Here is a 19,022-nt window from a genome sequence, read left to right as displayed (position 1 = left end):
GAATAATGAGTTTTTTATAATTAGAATACAGGAATTATTATCAATAGGGTGCTGGGGGGAAGAGTATGAACTTAGAATCACAGGAGGTGAGTTGGAATCTCTAATGCTTACTAGCTATGTGACCTTGGGATGCAGAAGAGACTCTGGATCTCAGTTTTCTCAGCTGTAAAATGAAAAAGATAATTCCTAAGATCTCTGAGAGCTCTAGTTCTATGAGACTATAATTATGACAAGAGCACCAAACAATGGTTGCACAGAATAGCTTCAGAAAGCACCCAAAATAACATTTTATTGGGCTACAGTTGCTGTGAGCACAGTCTTTGGGCAAGTATCAGGTAGAATTTGTCTCTATCTGCCTTTATATCAGCATCAAAAATTTGGGTGGGACACATACAGTAGACAAGGATGTCTTCTGAGCTCTCTGGTGCTTCCCCGAGAGCAGTTAAAATGGCCTTGGAATGAGGGGGGGAACTAAGTTCTGGGGATTCAGTATGTGAAAGGACATGCTGGACAATAAGGTTCAGCCCCAAGAAATGCAGTGCTGACCCAGTCTTTCCTTGGCTTCTGATTCCAGTGATTTCTCCAACAACAATGGAACAACACGGTGGTGAGTTAAATGCTTATTATCTATTTAAATGGAGAGGTCATACAGACTAAGTAGGTAACAACACAACCAGACAGGCAATATCATAGAGAATCACTCCATCACTTGAGATAACATGGAGCAGTGGAAGGATCACAGGCTCTGGAGTCAGAAGACCTAAGTTCAAATTTCTGCCTCAGTTGATGATTGCCTGTGTGACCTTTGATGTCACGTAATTTATCTGGGCCTGTTCTTCATCTGTAAAATGAAGGAGTAGACTCATTTCCCTTTAGATTCCTTCTCACTCTAGATCTCAGCCTTTAAAGCATTTCTCCAAGGTCAGATAGCAGGTAGCACTCTTTTTATAATGCTGTAGTAGATATATAACTGCAAGGAGGCTCAGAGGATTCATGGACAAGATACATGGTATGAGAAAAAAAGGGTGGGCATGGAAGGAGGAGGCTGGGATTGGTTAGAAAGCACTTTATTCAAATATAAGGATGTTCTGAAACTTAATCTTATATATGCTCACCAGGAAATCCAGGAGTATAAGTATTAAATTTTTTAAAAAATTTTAACTACTACTGTTATCTTTACATTATCTATGCCCATCAAGGGTAATGAAATTCTGGATAATCAAAATCAACAGACAAGCCAGAAACTTCATTTTATTTAGTAAAGGATCCTAGCTTCCCTCCATATCCCCAGCCAACCTTTATCTAGAACCTACTAGTTGCCCTGGGCAGTGGGCAATGGCAATGGGGTTAAGTGGCTTGCCTAAGGCCACACAGCTAGGTAATTATTAAGCATCTGATGCTAGATTTGAACTCAGGACCTCCTGACTCCTGGGCCAGTACTCTGTCCAGTCTCAGAAACTTAACGTGTGACTCTGGGTGAGTCACTTAATTCTGTTTGCCTCAGTTTCCTCATCTGACAACCTTGGCGTGTATCCCTCTCTTATCCTTCTGGGAAAAGGGATTGGTGGTCAGAGAAATGATGGGGGCACAGAAAAAGGAAGAGAGAAAACACGATTCAGCCCTTATATAACTGAAAATTGGCTGTACTATTTTGCTGTTTATTAAAGCATTTATGATCTTGACTTGGTACCTGATTGTTGTAAGGTCATGTGCATAGAGGAAATATATGCATTATCTACCAAGTGTTTTTGCTGTTGTTGTTTTTGGAGGCAGTGCAGGTAATGACTTGTCCAGGGTCAGACCACTAGTGTTTAAGGTTGGATTTTAATTCAGGTCCTCGACTCCAGGCCTGGCGCACCACCCTAGCCAGCCCTTGCCAAGCAGATTTTTAGGCTGTTGGGGATAAATAAGTAGAAGCCTTGTAGAGTCAGGAAACTTGGATTCTAGTCCCAGTTTTTCTACCTATCAATATGAGCTTAGGCAGGTCACAATCTTTCTGTGGCTTTGGTTTCCTCATCTATAAAGTGAAGGATTTGGAAGGGATGATCTCTAAAGTTACCCCAGCTCTAACCTGCTAAGAAACAAAGAAGTATGAGATGTACAGGATCAAGGATTTAGAACTGACAGAGGATTTGAGGGCTAGACCCCTCTTGTCCTTTATTTTATAGATGAGGAAATTGAAATTCAGAAAGGGTTAAGTGACCTGTCTAGGGTCACATAGGTGTTCTCTGTCTCAAAGGCCAGCACACTCTGGCTTAGTATCTTTGCAATCAGAGGACCTGGGCTTAAAATCCTGCTACTATGGGTGGGATGATTGACAAGACATTTAAACCTCCTGGGCTTTTTGTTCATCAGTAAAATGAGGGAGCTAGACTTAGCTGTCATAGAAGCTCCTTCCAGTATTATCTAGATATTGAATACTGTGAAAGAAAGCAAAATGAAGAAAATGTCTCTGCCCTCAAACTTTCAAAGTAATAGGAAAAAACACAGAGAGAAGATGGGGGGGCAAAGAGAGAAGAGAGAGCAGGGGGAGATAGAGAGGAGGGGTGAAGGCTACTTTATGGGAGGAAGAGAGCAGCATGAATTGGCAGAAATGGGGGGAACCAAGATCTACTGTGTATTGTCCAAGCTCACTATCTCTCTCTGCCTACAGCCCCGAGCATGTGACCAAGGTAGCCCTAAAGATCATGACGCCCATCATTATCTCTGTCTTTGTGCTGGCTTTGTACCTTCATGCCCAGCAGGTGGAGTCCACAGCCCGGCTAGACTTCCTCTGGAAACTGCAGGTAGGTGGGGTTTTTACTCATTTCTGGTCATTAGAGAGCTAGGAAGAAACTTACTTGACCTGTGAGTAACTTTAGAGGTGTGTAGTCAGAGCACAGTGTGGAACATGGCAGCCCTCCGTGAAAGGCCCAAGTCCTATACTTCTAACACAATTACATTAGGTACAGTATAGATTGATGCTTGACAAGCCCCTCCTCATCCTAATTTACCAGGCTGCCAGATGGATACAACAGGCTTTCTCCCTGTTTTTTCAGGGAACTTTAGGCAATGAAGGGAATTAAGGGAAGATTACTTATCAAACTCCCAGAACTTAAGCTTAGCCCGACCCATCATTATCATTATCATTCTACTACATAACAAACATTTACCTGCATCTACTGAGGAAGGCAAAAGGGGATGGAGATACAGAAAAGTATTAAAACATAGTCTCCACTCTTATGGCACTTACATTCTAGGTTCAAGAAGACAAGATAGCTCCATGTAATCATACTATTTTAAGCTATGATATGAAAATGTTAAGGGAGTTCAAAGGAAGATGAGATTAGGAAAGATTCATGGAAGAGGAAGGATTTGAGCTGAAACTTAAAAGATGGGCAGTATTTAGGAAAGGATATAAAAGGTGGAGGGAACAGCATGAACAAAAGGCAAATAGAGGATAGAGTGCTGGTTCTGAAGGCAGGGAAAGCCTGAGTTCAAATCCAGCTTACAGTGTGACCCTGGGCAAGTCATTTAAACCCATTTACCTCAGTTTCCTCAGCTGTAAAATGGACTGGAAAAGAAAATGGCAAACCATTCCATTATTTTTGCCAAGAAAAACCTGAGTTGAGTCATAGAGAATCAGATATGACTGAAAAATGAATGAACAACAATTTGAAAGTCAAAAAAAATGGTCGAGTCTGACTGGAGAGTGAAGTGTTTATATAGTAGGAGATAAAACTAGACTTTGGAAGGCCCTGAATGTCAAGCTGAGCCATATTAAGTCTATGGGCAGTGGGGACTGATGGGAAGTTTCTAAATAATGAAATGTCAACTTTAGTACTGTGTGTAAGGGGTATTAGTCTTCCAGTGGTATGTAAGATGGACCAAAGAGGAAAGAATCTGGAAGCAGGGACACCAATTATGGGACTGTTATACATACTGCTAGACTTGGAGGAAAATCTAGGTTCACATCCTACCTATGAAATTTACTGTGTGACCTTGGGCAAGTCACTTAACCTTCAGTTTCCTCATATTTAAAATGAGAGGGTCACTCTTTTTTTTTTTTTTATTTTTCAGGGCAATGGGGTTAAGCAACTTGCCCAAGGCCATACAGCTAGGTAATTATTAAGTGTCTGAGGCCAGATTTGAACTCAGGTACTCCTGACTCCAAGGCAAGTGCTCTATCCACTGTGCCACCTAGCCGCCCCATAGAGAGGGTCACTCTTAATGAACTTTCTTCCAGCTCTGAATCCCAGATACTATATATAATAATAAGAGATTGGATCTAGGTTTTAGTTAAGAGTTACAGAATCCTGACAATAATTTCCAGAGGCCAGAGCCATATTGGACAGTTTCCTATGGGACCTGCTTTCAAACAGATAAAAGGATTGTTCAGGCTTCTGATGATTGGGACTCCTTTTTTTTTTCTCCTCTAAGGTCTTATCCCCAAGTCTTTTTCCTCATCTCTGTGCCTATTCTCAGGGCCATCCTCAGATCATTCACATCAGTCTTTCTGTGTGAAGCCCAGAAGAGGCCTCAGCACTGTAATTGGTGCCTGGACATCCAGAGTGTGTAGCTGAGGCTAGGGGGGACTAATGCCCTCTTTTCCTTTTCCCTGGCCCATCAGAGGTATGCTCTCCCTGGAGATAGCCCAAGATGGGTTGCCTTTATACTAAACACTTCTGAAGATGGAGGAAGAAGCAGGAAGAGAGATCCTAAACAGACATCCCTAGCTACCACCCCTCTCTTGCATATTTATTCTACCTCTTCACAGGAGAGTAAGCAAATGGAGGAACTGTCTGTCAGAACTGAGCAAAACCAGCCTTGCAGGCTTTTTTAAATGCGGTCTCTGACACCTCCCCACCCACCCACCCTGTCCTCCTCACTAGCCTTGTGGCCGGCTCTTGCCATCTGTCTGGGCCTGGCATGGGCATGGGGCCAACCAAGAGTGATTCTTCCCAGAAATAAAGGGACAGTTGCTAGTCTTGAGAACCTCTGTCTTCTCTAAAAGTTTGTTAGCAGTCTCAAGGTTTCTGACCATTGGAAAAGAGACTTTGGCTGGCCCTTAGTTTATGAGTAGTCTGCCCCCTTGAGGCCTACCCAGGCCGCCGTTGACTTCTCTTCAGAAAGCCCATGGACACAAGGACCATGTTTGCTAGTGGCTCCAAAGTGGGCTGCCACCAACATAGCCCTTTCTTAAGCTCCTGTAAGAGCCACACCAGGTTGCTTACCCTGAGAGAAGAGAACGTACCTCTCTACTCTTCTAGTTGACGCGTCATTCGGATTAGGGGTCGTTCAGCCATATTCTCCTCATTCCTTCCTCTTTTACACACCAGGAGGGTTCACAGATAGACTCATAGCTTTGGAAGGAGAGGGAAGGAACCTCAGGGGCCATCAAGGTTCAAGTGCTTCATCCAAGGTCAAAAATGGAGTCAAGGGGTAGGATGTGACCCTGGGTGTCCTCTCACTCCACAGCTCTTGCCCCTGCACCTGTCTGTGCAGCCTCTATGTGGGCTCCCCCTCCCATGTATATCCTCTTCCATAGCCTCTCCCATCCCAGTAACTGAAGAAAAGAGCAATATGGGAACAGTCTCAGGGGACGTACACAGGTGCTTAGCAGCCTTGGGGGAAGTGGAAAGTGGAAAAGAGGCAATCCCTTTGTGGGGAAAAAAAGAAAAGGTTAAAAATTTTGACAAATAAGTATAAAAGGCTAAGTCTGAGCCTTTATCAAAGTTTCTTCACTGTGCTGAAATACAGGGGTTGAGACAGAAACAGAAACTAGCTGTAGGAGCGCTTTCCATCTTTTATGGAAGTTGCTTTCATCCTGTGTCCCATTTTGATTTACTGGCATGGTCAGCAGACTGGAATCCGCTGTGTCCCCTTCCAACTTAGCCACACCAGTTAGGCTAATGGGCTCAGTCACCACCACTTAACAGCTGCATCACCTTGGCCAAGTTAATTAACCTCTCCAAATCTGTACGTTGTACCACTAATGATATTTTCTTCTACACTAATGCCATTTCATCTCTGCCAAGTCAAATACAACACTCTAAATCCTACACCCTTATAGCCAAGGGGGAGCTTTTAATCTGATAACCTGTAATTTCCTCAAAACGAATAGGGGCCAAATTGATTTAACCTCTCAGACCCCACTACACTATATATTTTTAATCACTCAATTAATCACATTGTTTGGGAAATTAAGGATATTTCTGTGGGATTTTCTATTTTTGGCCCTATATGACAGAACTTAGAGTGACAATGGATGCTTCAGAGGCAGATTTTTGGCCTTCCTAACAATGAGAGCTATCTGAAAGTGGAATGGACTATCTTGGATGACCACTTGTGAGGCCATTCCCATTCCTGAGTGGGTCAGCCTGGTTGCCCTGTTGTGAAGTCCCTTCCCACTCTGTGCTTCATGGCTCCATGACTGTCATTGAAGCCAGAATGCAGCTGTCCATGAGCAATTCAATCCCCTGGCTCACAGAGACAGATAGCTAATGTCACCTTCTAAAACAGGTCAACAACAACCAAAGGCATTTTTTTAGGTACTTGGTATGTTCCAGGTGATAGAAAAAGGGCATAAGGTCATCCTACGCTGCAGAAGCTCACAGTGATTGGGAGAGACTACATGAAAATGGCTGTGTCCAAACAAGGTGTAGACAAGAGAAATCATAGAGAACCTCAGAGGGAAGGTTCTAGACTGATTTACCCTTCAGGAAGATCACTTTGAAAGCTCAGAATAGCAGAAGGAATAGAGCAGGGAGAGACTTGAGGCAGGAAGACCAATCAATAGGCTGTTGCAATAAACCAGCTAAAGGTGGTGACAGGAGAGAAGGGGGCCTATACAAAAAGATGCCATGAAGGTAGAAACAATGAGAGAGTGAGGAATAATCACTGGATTATAATTCTGGATGAGTAGGAGGATGGTATGATCTTTAGCAGTAACAAGAAAGTTAGAAAAAGGAGAAGATAGGGGTGTGGGTGGAGGAAGAAGGAAGATAATAAGTTCAATTTTGGATGTGTTGAATTTAAGACGTCTATGGAATATCAATTGGAGATGTTGAAAAGACAAATGGAAATGTGTGAAACTGGAGGTCAGGAGAGAGGTTAGGACTGAACATCAAATATGAGAATCATCTGTGAATGCACGTGTGAGTGTGTGTGTGTGTGTGTGTGTGTCTAATATTTGGATCAATGGGAACTAAGGAGATGATCAAGTGAAATAAAGGGAGAAAAGGGCTCAGGACAGAATCTTGTAGGATACCCATGATTAGCAGGTTTGACCTGGATGAAGATCCAGGAAGAACCTGATAAGGTAGGAGAACCAAAAGAAACAATATTGAAAACCTAGAGAGAAGATGGTGAAGAAAGTGATTGACAGTGACACAGAATGCAGAGATGTCAAGAAGAATGAGGATTGAAAAAATGGCATTAGGTTTGGCAAGTAAGAGATACAGCATTGGTAACTTTGGAGAGCAATTTCAATTGAATGAAGTGGTCAGAATTCAGATTGCAGAATTAAGAAGAAAGTGAAAGAAAAGGAAGTAGAGGCAACAGTTGTAAATAGCCTTTGTAAATAGGTTAGATAGAAAAAGATGAGCCATAGAATAATAACTAGATGGTTAAATTGAGGATGGGAGAGATATGAGTGTGTTTGTAGGGAAGCAGCCAGGAGACAGGGATAGAAGGAACTTAAGTGAGGATGAAGACTGATGGCAAAGATGGGATGGAACAGTCGCGTATACAGAGAGAAGGGTTGGTCTTTGCCAACATTAGGGTCACCTTTATGTGAGACAGGGGTGAAGAAAGATATGGTGGTGAAAGAGCTCTGGGTGATGAGGGAGCTTTAAGGGAATAGATTCAGTTGTTTGAGTGAAATATGAGGCAAAGTTCTCAGCTGAGAGGGGAAGGATGGAATGTGAAAAGCTTTGGAAATGCCATTGTGGCAAGAAAAAAGTGAATAAATTAGGGTAGTATAAAAGAATTTCCTTGCCACAGTGTTTCCCTAATTAAGATTATGTAACATATTTGAAGTGGACCCAGTCTGTGTTCAAAGAAATTGGGTTATAGGCAGATAGATAACTCTTCTTGTAAACATATGAATTTGGGAATGTGGGAACCAAGGACCCTGAGCCATGAACCTGGCCAAAGGATTCAGTCCATCTCCCCCATTTTCTCAAATACTTCTTCATGTTCAGAACTCTGTGGGCACAGAGAAGATACAAGGGAAGACAGGGGACTTTTATCCTTGGGACATTCCCAGTTTTGTGTAGAGAATCAGAGTATTTTCTTTACCACAAACTGTTACTTAATTAAATTTAACAGGTATTTATTGAACACCTTTGCTAACACTGAACCAGGCAGTGGGCAGGATACCCATGTATACTGCTTCTGCCCTCACATTGTTTATGTGACCTCAGACAAGTAACTCAACATTTCCTTGCTTCAGTTTCCTCATCTGTAAAACGAAGAAGTTAGGCTAGATGAACTCTGAGAACCCTTCTAGCTCGAGATATATGTGATCTAACAATTAGCCATGTTCAGCTATATATATTATCAAATTCAAGAATACACACACACACACACACACACACACACAGGCTCTGGGAATAGCATGAATAGAAAGGAATGAATATAGCACTGGAGTTCAGAGAACTACTGAAGAAATGAACTCAGCTGGTGGGGTTAGATTGTGATCTTGAATGGCAGGAAGAGAAATTTAGACTCAGTTCTCCAGGCAGTGTAGATTTTGAGTAGAAAAGTAATCTAATAAAGCAGTTCTTCAGAAAGACTGCCCTTAGCACTGCTATATAAGACAGATTGGAGAGGAGAAAAGTTAGTCAGGAAGTGATAATATATTTACTTGGACATAAGTGATAAGTACCTGGCATAGAGTGGTAGCAATGGAAGGGGGAGAGGAAAAGGTAAGTCGGAGCAATAAAGCAAAAGAATAATCAGTGAGACCTATTTATAGACTAATATGATATTGCAATACCAACACTTCAAAGGTATGTGATTTTAGTATTCCTTTCAATGATGATTACAGTCCCTCTCTACCGTCTTACATGGTCTTCCTGAGTTACTCTGGCTTAAAAGAAATTAATTGCCTTGCAGCCAACCTCTCCAGGTTTAGTTACAAGGCCCCTCAGTAGAAACATAATCCATCATTGAACCCTTACTTTTGTAACCTTTTTAGCATGGCAAGACCTTTCTGCACTTGAGGAGCTCTCAAGAATACAAAATCATCTGTACGCAATAATGAGGTACTAAAGTAGGAAGTCGATGGAAGTTCTGATAAGATATTTAGATTTCAATAGAGTGGCACTCAAGTATAAATAAGTAAATTTGGATCTCTAGCCCAAAGGAGGCTATGGGGAAGATTGTTTTGTACTTCTTGAGTCTGAGCTATTGATATAGTATAGACTGGTCCAATAAACAATTAGAGAGTGAACCTCCAGTGATGGATGTCAATTTGGAAGGGACAGAGGCTGGTGGAAAGGAATATGACAATCATTCCCAAGAGGTTGTATATTGAGAGTGCAAGATCACTATGGTTGTAAAATTCTCAAGTCACAAGACAATGTCAGTTGTCAGGCCAGGCTGACACAAGGTCATAGCTTTAAAGTTCTGAGGTTTCCTTTTTTGGTTATCTTTTTTAATATTTTATTTATTCAAGGCAATGGGTTAAAAGTGATTTGCCCAAGTCACTTGCCCAAGAGTGACTTGCCCAAGGTCATACAACTAGGCAATTATTAAGTGTCTGAGGCCAGATTTGAACTCAGGTCCTCCTGCCTCCAGGGCCAGTGCTCTATCCACTGCACCACCTAGCTGCCCCAAGGCTTTCTTTTTCTGACAAATTAATTAACTCAACATCTTCTAAGTTCTTCCGAGGTAAATGTTGGGTACCAAGAGGGATGCAAGCATAAACTAGATATGGATCCCTTACCTAGCAGTGTCCTCTCTACCCTCAGTTCTCCTGCCCATCTTTTAAAATCCTATCTAATTACTACCTTCTCCTGGATATTTGCCCTTTCCCCTTGACTCACGCTTTGTTTTATAACCCATAATTTACTTATCAGGTGGTATCAATGAGATAATATTTATAAATGATTTAGCACAGTGCCTGGGCCATAGTAGATGGCTTAATAAATAATTGTTCCTTCCTTAAATATTATGTAGGCAGTTATCTTTGTTGATGTCTTCTCTAAACCCTGTATCACAACCCCCTCCTCAGACCCTTGACATAAAGTAGGTGTTATTTTCTGTCCTGACTCTTTGTGATTTCATGTAGAGATACTAGAATGGTTTGCCATTTCCTTCTCCAGCTCATTTTATAGATGAGGAAACTGAGACAAACAGGCTTAAATGATTTGGCCAGGAAATGTCTAAGGCTGGATTTGAACTCTGGTCTTTCTGACTCCAGGCCCAGCATGCTATTCACTGCACCACTTAGATGCCCACACAGAGTAGATATATAATGTTTATTGAATGAATGAATGAAGAGTAGGTCCATTTTACCTATTTCAGGATTTATCTTATCTCATATTAAATTCTTAGATTTCTCTTCCCCTTTCCCCATTGTAATTGGAAGGCTGGGTCCATTTCTTCTCCCATCTCTCCTTCTTTCTATTTTTTCCTTCTTCCCTCCTTATCTTCTACTTTCTTTTTTCTCTCTAGCCCTGTCCTTTTTCCATCTTTTTTCCTAAATCCATACCTTGTCCTCTGCCTCTCCATGACTTTCTTTACTTGCTCTCCCTTTTCTCTTTTTTCCTTTCTTACTTTCTTCTTTGTTCCTCCCTGCCTCTTCGCCTCCTCCCTCCACAGCCCCTCTCTTACCTGCTCCCTCTTCCTCCAGGCCACAGAGGAGAAGGAAGAGATGGAGGAGCTCCAGGCCTACAACAGGAGGCTTCTGCACAACATCCTGCCCAAGGATGTGGCAGCACACTTCCTAGCTCGTGAGCGGCGCAATGATGAGCTGTATTACCAGTCGTGTGAATGTGTGGCTGTCATGTTTGCCTCCATTTCCAACTTCTCTGAGTTCTACGTGGAGCTGGAGGCCAACAATGAGGGAGTGGAGTGTCTCCGACTGCTCAATGAGATCATTGCTGACTTTGATGAGGTACTGGGGCTGCAAGGAACATGATGGCATGGGGTGACTTGGGCTGGCAAGGATCTCTAGGGATCATCTGCTTCAGATCCTGCCATTGGACAGACTGATGGGTTCTAAAACCTCAAATCAGTCAAATGAGAATATTTTAGATTTAAAGACAGACAGGTCCCCTCACTTCCCTAGCTAGAGTAAGAGAGGTCATGACCTTTCCAAATCACCAGTTTTCTTGAATGGCCAGTATAACTTCTTTACTTTTCAGGTCTTAGAGGAGCAGGTAGTAACTGAATTGAATGGATAAGGAGATAATGTGAGATGGGCCCTTTGAGGGATGTGGAATGAAAATTCTTCAATCCTTCCCTTCCTCCAAAACATAAATACAGAAGCACCTAACAGAACCTAGTCAATCCAAAAGGTGTGGCAGATATTGACTTTTTCAGTCCTGAATCTCTACCATGAGAACATTGTCAGACTGACTAATACTCAATTACCAGGTACCTTCAAAGATGAGACTTGGATGTTGGGGGAGGAACCCCAAACTTTCAATATTTGAGTCGAATTCCTCCTACATGCTGTAACTTTGCTAGGGGAAATGCAAAGGAAGAAAGACATCCTTCACCATTTAGGAATCTTCAGTCTAATGGGGAAGCTGTATATATATATATATATGTATATATATATATATATATATATATATATATATATGTATATATACATATATATATATCAAATTAAGGTCAGTAGGAATAAAAAAGCACAAACACAAGGAATTTCAGCTGGCTGAGACATGTAGCACAAGCAGACGTTATAGTGTTGGAGTGACAAGGAGCAAACAGAACAATAATGAATTGGAGTGGAGGAACCTTCCTGAAAGCAATAATCATTGAGGAGGAAGATCTGGAAGGAAGTTAGGGACAGGGTTTAATTGTGTGGAACCAGGAGCAATGATGTGTGGGAAACCTGGGAGTTGATGACAGTAAAAGCTGCAGAAGAGAAATTTTAAGGGGTCATGTTAGTGTGTGCAAGGATTTAAAAGATTGTCATGTGGAAGAATTACACTTGAATTGCTGGGGTCCCAGAGGATAACTAGGATTACCATGTAGAAGACTTGCGGAAGCAAGCTCCAATTAAGGAAACATTTCCTAACAATTCGAACTGTTGGAATTGGAATGAACTGTTTCAGAAGGGTAGAGAGAGTGTGTGTGTGTGTGTGTGTGTGTGTGTGTGTGTGTGTGTGTGTATACACACATAGTTTCCAAATGTTTTGACAACAAAAATGGGAATCACTAGGCTAGAAGACGTCTGAGATTCTCACATTTATATAATGCTTTACATGGTGTACAAAGTACTCTTTCCACCCGACCCCACTAGTGTTATTAACCTCCATTTTATAGATGGGGAAAAGGAAGCTCGGGGCAATAAAATGACCTATTCAATAAGGTCACACAGGAAGCAAGTGGTGATGTAAGGCCTTGAGCCCAGATCTTTCCATTCTGACATTCTATCAACTAACTAGAAGTGGGTGAGTTATGAGGCAGTGGGCTGGGGGGCAGTGAGGTTTCCTTGACTAGAATGGTGCTTGTGAACTTTTGAATGAGGGAAGATTTATGTGGGCAGATAGGTAAAAGAACCCTGAGTTGTGATTAAATTTTAAATCTTTTGGGCAGAAAAGAGCTATGGAATACTTCAAGCAAATGTCCCTTACCAGTATCAGGGGAGATAGATATTCTTAATATGAGAAAAAAACAGGAGTATAAGACATGGGTCTTTGGATTTTCCTAAGTCCTTGCCTTCACCCCTTCAGTTTCTAATTTCTCTGTCTTCTTGCATTTGTACAATCCCTGGGTTCCAAGGACTCAAGTTCCTCTCTCTCATTGCCTAGATCATCAGTGAAGATCAGTTTCGGCAACTGGAGAAAATCAAAACCATTGGCAGCACATACATGGCAGCCTCTGGCCTCAATGACTCCACCTATGACAAAGCAGGGAAGACGCATATCAAGGCCCTGGCAGACTTTGCCATGAAGCTAATGGACCAAATGAAATACATCAATGAGCACTCCTTCAACAACTTCCAGATGAAGATAGGTGAGGGAGGCGACTGATGGGCCTGGCAGGAACTAGGGGACTGTCCCTCTCTGGGTTGCCATTCCATTTCCACCCAAATTTGTTGTATATAATTTCCTCTCCTTGTCTTGGGACTTTTGAATCTGTTAGAGGATTATCTAGTCAGCTAATCACTAAATCTGTAAAGAGCTCCTAAGGTGCTTTGCTTCTTTTGGGTATAGGGTCAAGAAATGGCTTTTGCTCTTGGGTGACATAGATGGTATGATATATTCACAAACAGTTAACAAAGGCCTAATTAAAATGATTCATGGGAAAAAATAATATGATTCATGGGGATGAAACGAGCTAGATGCTGAAGGATCATAAGAGGTATCAGGAAGAAGAGGATAAGAAGAGGGGACCTTGGGCAAGACTTCAACATGAGTAAAAGTTCAGAGACAAGAATAATTATGTTCTATTTATAGCACAATGAGGAGGCCTGAGGAGAGCAAAAGACTTAGGGTGAGTGAGGAGCGATAGAAGATAAAGATGGATGGCCTGGATGGGGACAATTAGAGAGAGCCTCAGCTTCTTGCTGAGAAGTTTTGACTTTAATCAGTGAACAATTAGGCAAGGATGAGTCCAGCTCAACATTTTTGAGTAGGCGAGTGATCCAGTGAGAGCAATTCTTAGAGGATGTCTGAAGTCCTGGATGAGGAGAAACTAAAATCAAGAAGGCCAGTTAGGAGACTTCAGGAGTAATCCTGATAGAAGGTGACCAGAGCTTAAAGGCAGTGTAGTAAGAACACTGGATTCTAAATTGGAGGACCTGTATTTGAATTTTTTCTATGTTGAGGGGGTTAGACTTAATCAGTCAACATGAAGTTATTAAGCACTTAATACATTCTAGACATATTGGTAAACCCTTGAGATAAAAAGACAAAAGTGAAACAGATACCTTCCAACCTAAATCCCATGAGCCTATGAAGTAGAAAAACAAGAGTAGAAAAGGAACAGACAGATATGAAAAGTCTTTCAGAAGAAGAAACAATTATATTTGAGAATCAGTGGATTGAATATGGAAGGAAAGGGATGCATCTTTTGGCTGGCCCATTATTACTTCATATTCATCAGGTCCAAATAGAGATGTCTTGTAGACATTTGGAAATATAAATCTATGTTTTGGATGAGGGGTAAAGGCAAGGAAGTGAGCTTGGCCTGAAGTCAGGAAGACCTGAGTTCAGATGTGTTCTCAGACACTTACTAGCCGTGGGATGCTGGGCAAGCACTTTTCAGGGCTCTGGGAAATTATCAAGGACTATGTAATGGGGAAAAAAAAGAAATGTATTAACCTGCATTATACATAACTCCTTACTTGGGAGTTTGCTATCCTGATGAAATCACAAGCCCAGGCCCTATCCCTACCCCACACAGATCTGGGATTAAAAATCTGTTTTTCTAACTCTAAATTCTTTAATAAAGAAATCTCAGAAGTGGGGTGAGGGTAGAATTGTAGAAGATTGAGAAGTGTATGATGAGGAAATGGAAGCAGCAATTTATAAAGCATTTATTAGAGAAATCTGACAGTGAATGGGAGAAGAAAAATGGAGGAAGGGGCAGCTAGGTGGCACAGTGGATGGAATACCGGCCCTGGAGTCAGGAGGACCTGAGTTCAAATCCGGCCTCAGACACTTAATCATTACCTAGCTGTGTGACCTTGGGCAAGTCACTTTAACCCCATTGCCTTAATAAATAAAAATTTTTTTAAATAAAGGAAGAAGAAAAATTGGGTCCAATAAACTTTTTTCCTTTTCCTTCCAAAATGTTAGAGACCTGAGTGGGTTTTTCTTTTTTCTTTCGTTTTTCTTTTTTTTAAGTTTTTGCAAGGCAATGGTGTTAAGTGGCTTGCCCAAGGCCACACAGCTAGGTAATGATTAAGTGTCTGAGGCCGGATTTGAACTCAGGTACTCCTGACTCCGGGCCGGCGTTCTATTCACTGCGCCACCTAGCTGCCCCTGAGTGGGGTTTTTTTTTGGACAGTAAGAGGGAAGGAGGCAGTGAAGGGGGGAGAGACCTAAAGACAAGAATCAGATGTGATTGAGAAAGACCCCTTAGGAACTAAGATGCAGTTAGGGACAGAAGTGGGGGAGTTAGCCCCCCCCCCAAAAAAAAGCATAGTCTGTGCGAGAGTTTGATGCTTTTTCCTCCCTGCCTATTCTACTATAGGGCTCAACATTGGCCCCGTGGTGGCTGGGGTGATTGGAGCTCGCAAGCCTCAATATGATATCTGGGGCAACACAGTGAATGTGGCCAGCCGCATGGATAGCACTGGTGTGCCGGACCGCATCCAGGTAAGAGGCAGATCATCTCAATCCTCCCCTTGTCTCTGGCCCACATAGATGAGGCTTCCTGCTATGCTAAAGAGCTCTCCAAGAATGGGGATCTCAGAGCTTTCATTATGGCATTAGAATTGGAAATAAGGGATTGATTGACCTAATAGCTTGATTTAAATTCTAGAAAACAATTTTTGCAAAAACTTATCAGTCTCACAGTAGGAGACGGTGAAAGAGCACTGATATTAACCAGCTGGACTATTATCTTTATTATTCTAAAGTGATAAACATTCCCTGGATGTAGTCACCTATAAGGCACTAGGAGAAATAGAGGAGGATAAAAATAATGCTTTGCATGAGTACACATGTATAATTGATATCATATTACTTGTCTGCTCAATGGATGGGGGAGAAGCAGGAGGGAGGGAGAGAGTTTAGAGCTCAGAATTTAAAAAAAAAAAGGTTTAAATGAATACAAAGGGGCAGTAGATGGTGTAGGAGTCAGGAAGACCTGAGTTCAAATCCAGCCTGAGATACTTACTAATTGCCTAGTTGTGTGTCCTTGGGTAAATCATTTAATCCCACTGCCTTAAATAAAATTAATTAAAAAATTTTAAAAAATTAATAAAAAGAGAGGATAGAGGAGGAAAAGGCATTCCCATTGGGTGGAGCGGGGGGGGGGGGGGAGATTTCAGATTAATGGAGACCAGGCAGTGCCTTCAGGGAGACAGACATGTAAAACTAGACATGTGAAAGAGAAAAGGGGTTTAGCTGACTACAGTCATACAAGACTCACATGGCAATGTCCAATTAAAACTGAGCTTTGAGTGCATAGGCTGACTTTAGGGGACACAGTGTAGCTTTAATAAAAAACTCTTCCCCCGCTGAGGATGCTCTGCCACCCCCCCACACACACACACACACAAACACACACAAACACACATGCTTGGAGAGATTTTTAGGAAGAATTTTTCCATTCTCTATTCCTCTTGGTCAAGAACTTGGGAACTCTCCTTCTTGCCTCCCAGCTTGTCTCCTCAGTAACAATGGCCTATCACTTCTCAAATGTTAAGGCTCTGTCAGAAGCAGTTTGATAAACTAGGAGGAATATTGTTCATTGTTCTGAGTCAGAGAGATCTCCTGCATCAGTCACTAGTTAGCTGGATGATCCCAAGCAAGTCACTTAACCTCTGCAAAATTTAGGGGAAAGACTAGATACCTGGTGTCCCTTCCAATGCCAGGATTTAAGAAATAACTCAAATTTCATTCCAGGGACATATTCAAAACTATGAGACAGCCTGCCATAAAGTGGCCACCAATGCCCCTGGGGTTCAGGGTATCACCACATGGCCAGACCTAGCTTTGCCACAGTGTATTCAGTCCTCTCCTTTCTGGTTCCTAGGAGAAAACCAAGACTAGAAACTTGGAGACCCAGGTAGGAATGATGGAGGAAAGACCACATCCAACTTCTCACCATATCCCCAAAGAAGACAGCTCTAACAGAACTGAGTAATTGCAACAAAATCATGTCAACACACACAATTATTCAGATAATGAATTAACCGTGACAACTCAGAATCCCCTTCTCAATGTAGCTTAAACAAGTTCTAGGTGCCCTGGGCAGGGGGTATATGATATTTTTAACTGCTTTATTGTTTGGAATTGCTTGCTTGGGATCAACCTCTGTTAGTACAGATGAATTCTGCTCTTTATTTCAAAAGATAAAGGTCCTTTAACAGATTCATCCATTTCCTCACCAGCTTTCTATCCTTGTAATGCAGACCAATGTCTGAGTCAAGGACACAGGGAAGAAATGGCAATGACTTCCCAGGATATACATCCTCTTCTTCAATCCCACTCTACCTTTCCTCTTTCTTTCTCCAGGTGACCACAGACATGTACCAGGTGCTGGCCGCCAACACATACCAGCTGGAGTGCCGGGGTGTTGTCAAGGTGAAAGGCAAAGGGGAGATGATGACCTACTTCCTCAATGGAGGACCTCCACCCAGTTAGCAGCAGGCAGAGTGGGCAAAGCTGTACCAGGCAGACCGGCTTTTGGAGAATTGGAAAATGACTTCTTTTGTGCCAGGCAAAGTGGGCAGGCCTAGCTCTAGTGCCCACAGGGTGTTCCTGGCATATTTTTCCACAGTGACTCCAAAACCAGCTTTCTCCTCTCCTTGGGGGCAGGAGCCCCAGAAGGACCCTGGGGGAGCCAACTTCCCTGAGAGCACTAAGTTGACCAAAGATGTATCTGGCTCTGTATGTCGGCTAGGAGAAGACCTGAATCTTTCAAGTTTTCTGACAGGTGGAAAACAGCTTAGTATTTATTGGTGTAGTTCAACTGATGCAGTTGTGGAAGAGGCAGGTGCTGCCTGGGGAAGACTCCCTGCCCCAGGGGTAAGGCACCAGGGCATCAGCCAGGGAAAGCTCGGGGATCCCCACAGATGCTGCTTTTCTGTGCAAGCTTTTTAAACTCAAATGGTGGCCTGGCCTTTGTTCCACTGAGGCCTTCTGGCACTGCTGGCCGGGGCACCGTCCCAGGAAAGGACTTCTAGCCATATTAACTGTGCCCTCCTCCACACTCCCCACCCCTTCATGAGCAGGCAGTATACCTAGGCTAAACAAGACTCTTTTCAAGGCGGGGAGGGGAAGGGAAGGGGCAGCAGGAGGCTCCCCTGGCTCTGAGAAAAGCAAATATTTATTAAACAAAACAAAAACAGTTCTCCGTGCCCTTCTTTAGCACGTGTTAGTTTGACGCGTTCGAGAGACAAGTAAACCAACACTTTAGGCCAGGGTGCTGGGCTTTGGGGAAGGGAGGGATCCCAGCCCTGAGATTTGTCATTTTTGTATCTTTTATTTTGTAATATTGAAAACTTGGAGATCTAACAGAGATACCAAATTCTATATTTTGTAAATTCTCTATATCAGAAAGCGGCTGTGTGCAGCAAGGTGTTGTTGCTGGTGTGTACGGCTTGTCTGTTTGTATGTATGTACATAAGCTACAGAGCCAGGCTCTGCCCTGTGCTGTCCTCTCATTTCCCATTTGGCAGTTTTCAGTTTTACAGGGTACAATCAGCGATGGGTTTATCCGCTTCTGGGACCTCAGGGTAAATTAGGTACTGTACTTTCACAGTGGGAGTATACACATACACCCCCCACGCACACATACATCCCTCCCATATGCTCCCCCCACACACATATACAACCCCCATACACACACACACACACACACACACACACACACACACACACACACACAGAACCCCTTACTTCACCCTACAGAAGAAGATAAATTATAAACAAGGGCCAAAACCCTTGTTTTGGTTTCCAGAGCTGAGGTAGAATTTGTGGAGAATTCTTACCCTCTCTATAAACCGCATTGCTGTCCTAGTGGCCTCATCTTTCTACCATGCCAGTGTATTTTCATCTAAAAAGATTTTATTTTGCTGTAACAGAACATCTTTGGGTCTAACTGAGGCTTCTCTTACCAGAAGAAGGCTTGATGAAGCTAGTACTAAATACCATTTGCTGGTTTCAGTTTGATTTCTGGAC

At 42.5% G+C, this 19,022-nt stretch overlaps 1 protein-coding gene across 1 annotated transcript in view; it reads left to right on the top strand.

The window, feature by feature from the left end:
* The window catches only part of ADCY5 (adenylate cyclase 5), a 244,372-nt gene extending 225,636 nt beyond the window's left edge, over positions 1–18,736 (top strand). The window contains 6 exon segments of the mRNA XM_074214670.1: positions 575–607; positions 2,654–2,786; positions 10,841–11,104; positions 12,975–13,179; positions 15,364–15,488; positions 17,355–18,736. Of these exon segments, the coding sequence (XP_074070771.1) occupies positions 575–607; positions 2,654–2,786; positions 10,841–11,104; positions 12,975–13,179; positions 15,364–15,488; positions 17,355–17,483 (889 nt within the window). The 3' untranslated portion in view covers positions 17,484–18,736.
* The last annotated feature ends 286 nt before the right edge of the window (positions 18,737–19,022 follow it).

This window comes from Macrotis lagotis, chromosome 1, assembly GCF_037893015.1.
Source record: "Macrotis lagotis isolate mMagLag1 chromosome 1, bilby.v1.9.chrom.fasta, whole genome shotgun sequence".
Classification (NCBI taxonomy): Eukaryota; Metazoa; Chordata; class Mammalia; order Peramelemorphia; family Peramelidae; genus Macrotis; species Macrotis lagotis.
Note: the sequence above shows the minus strand (reverse complement) of the source record. Positions and strands in the feature narration are given on the sequence as shown.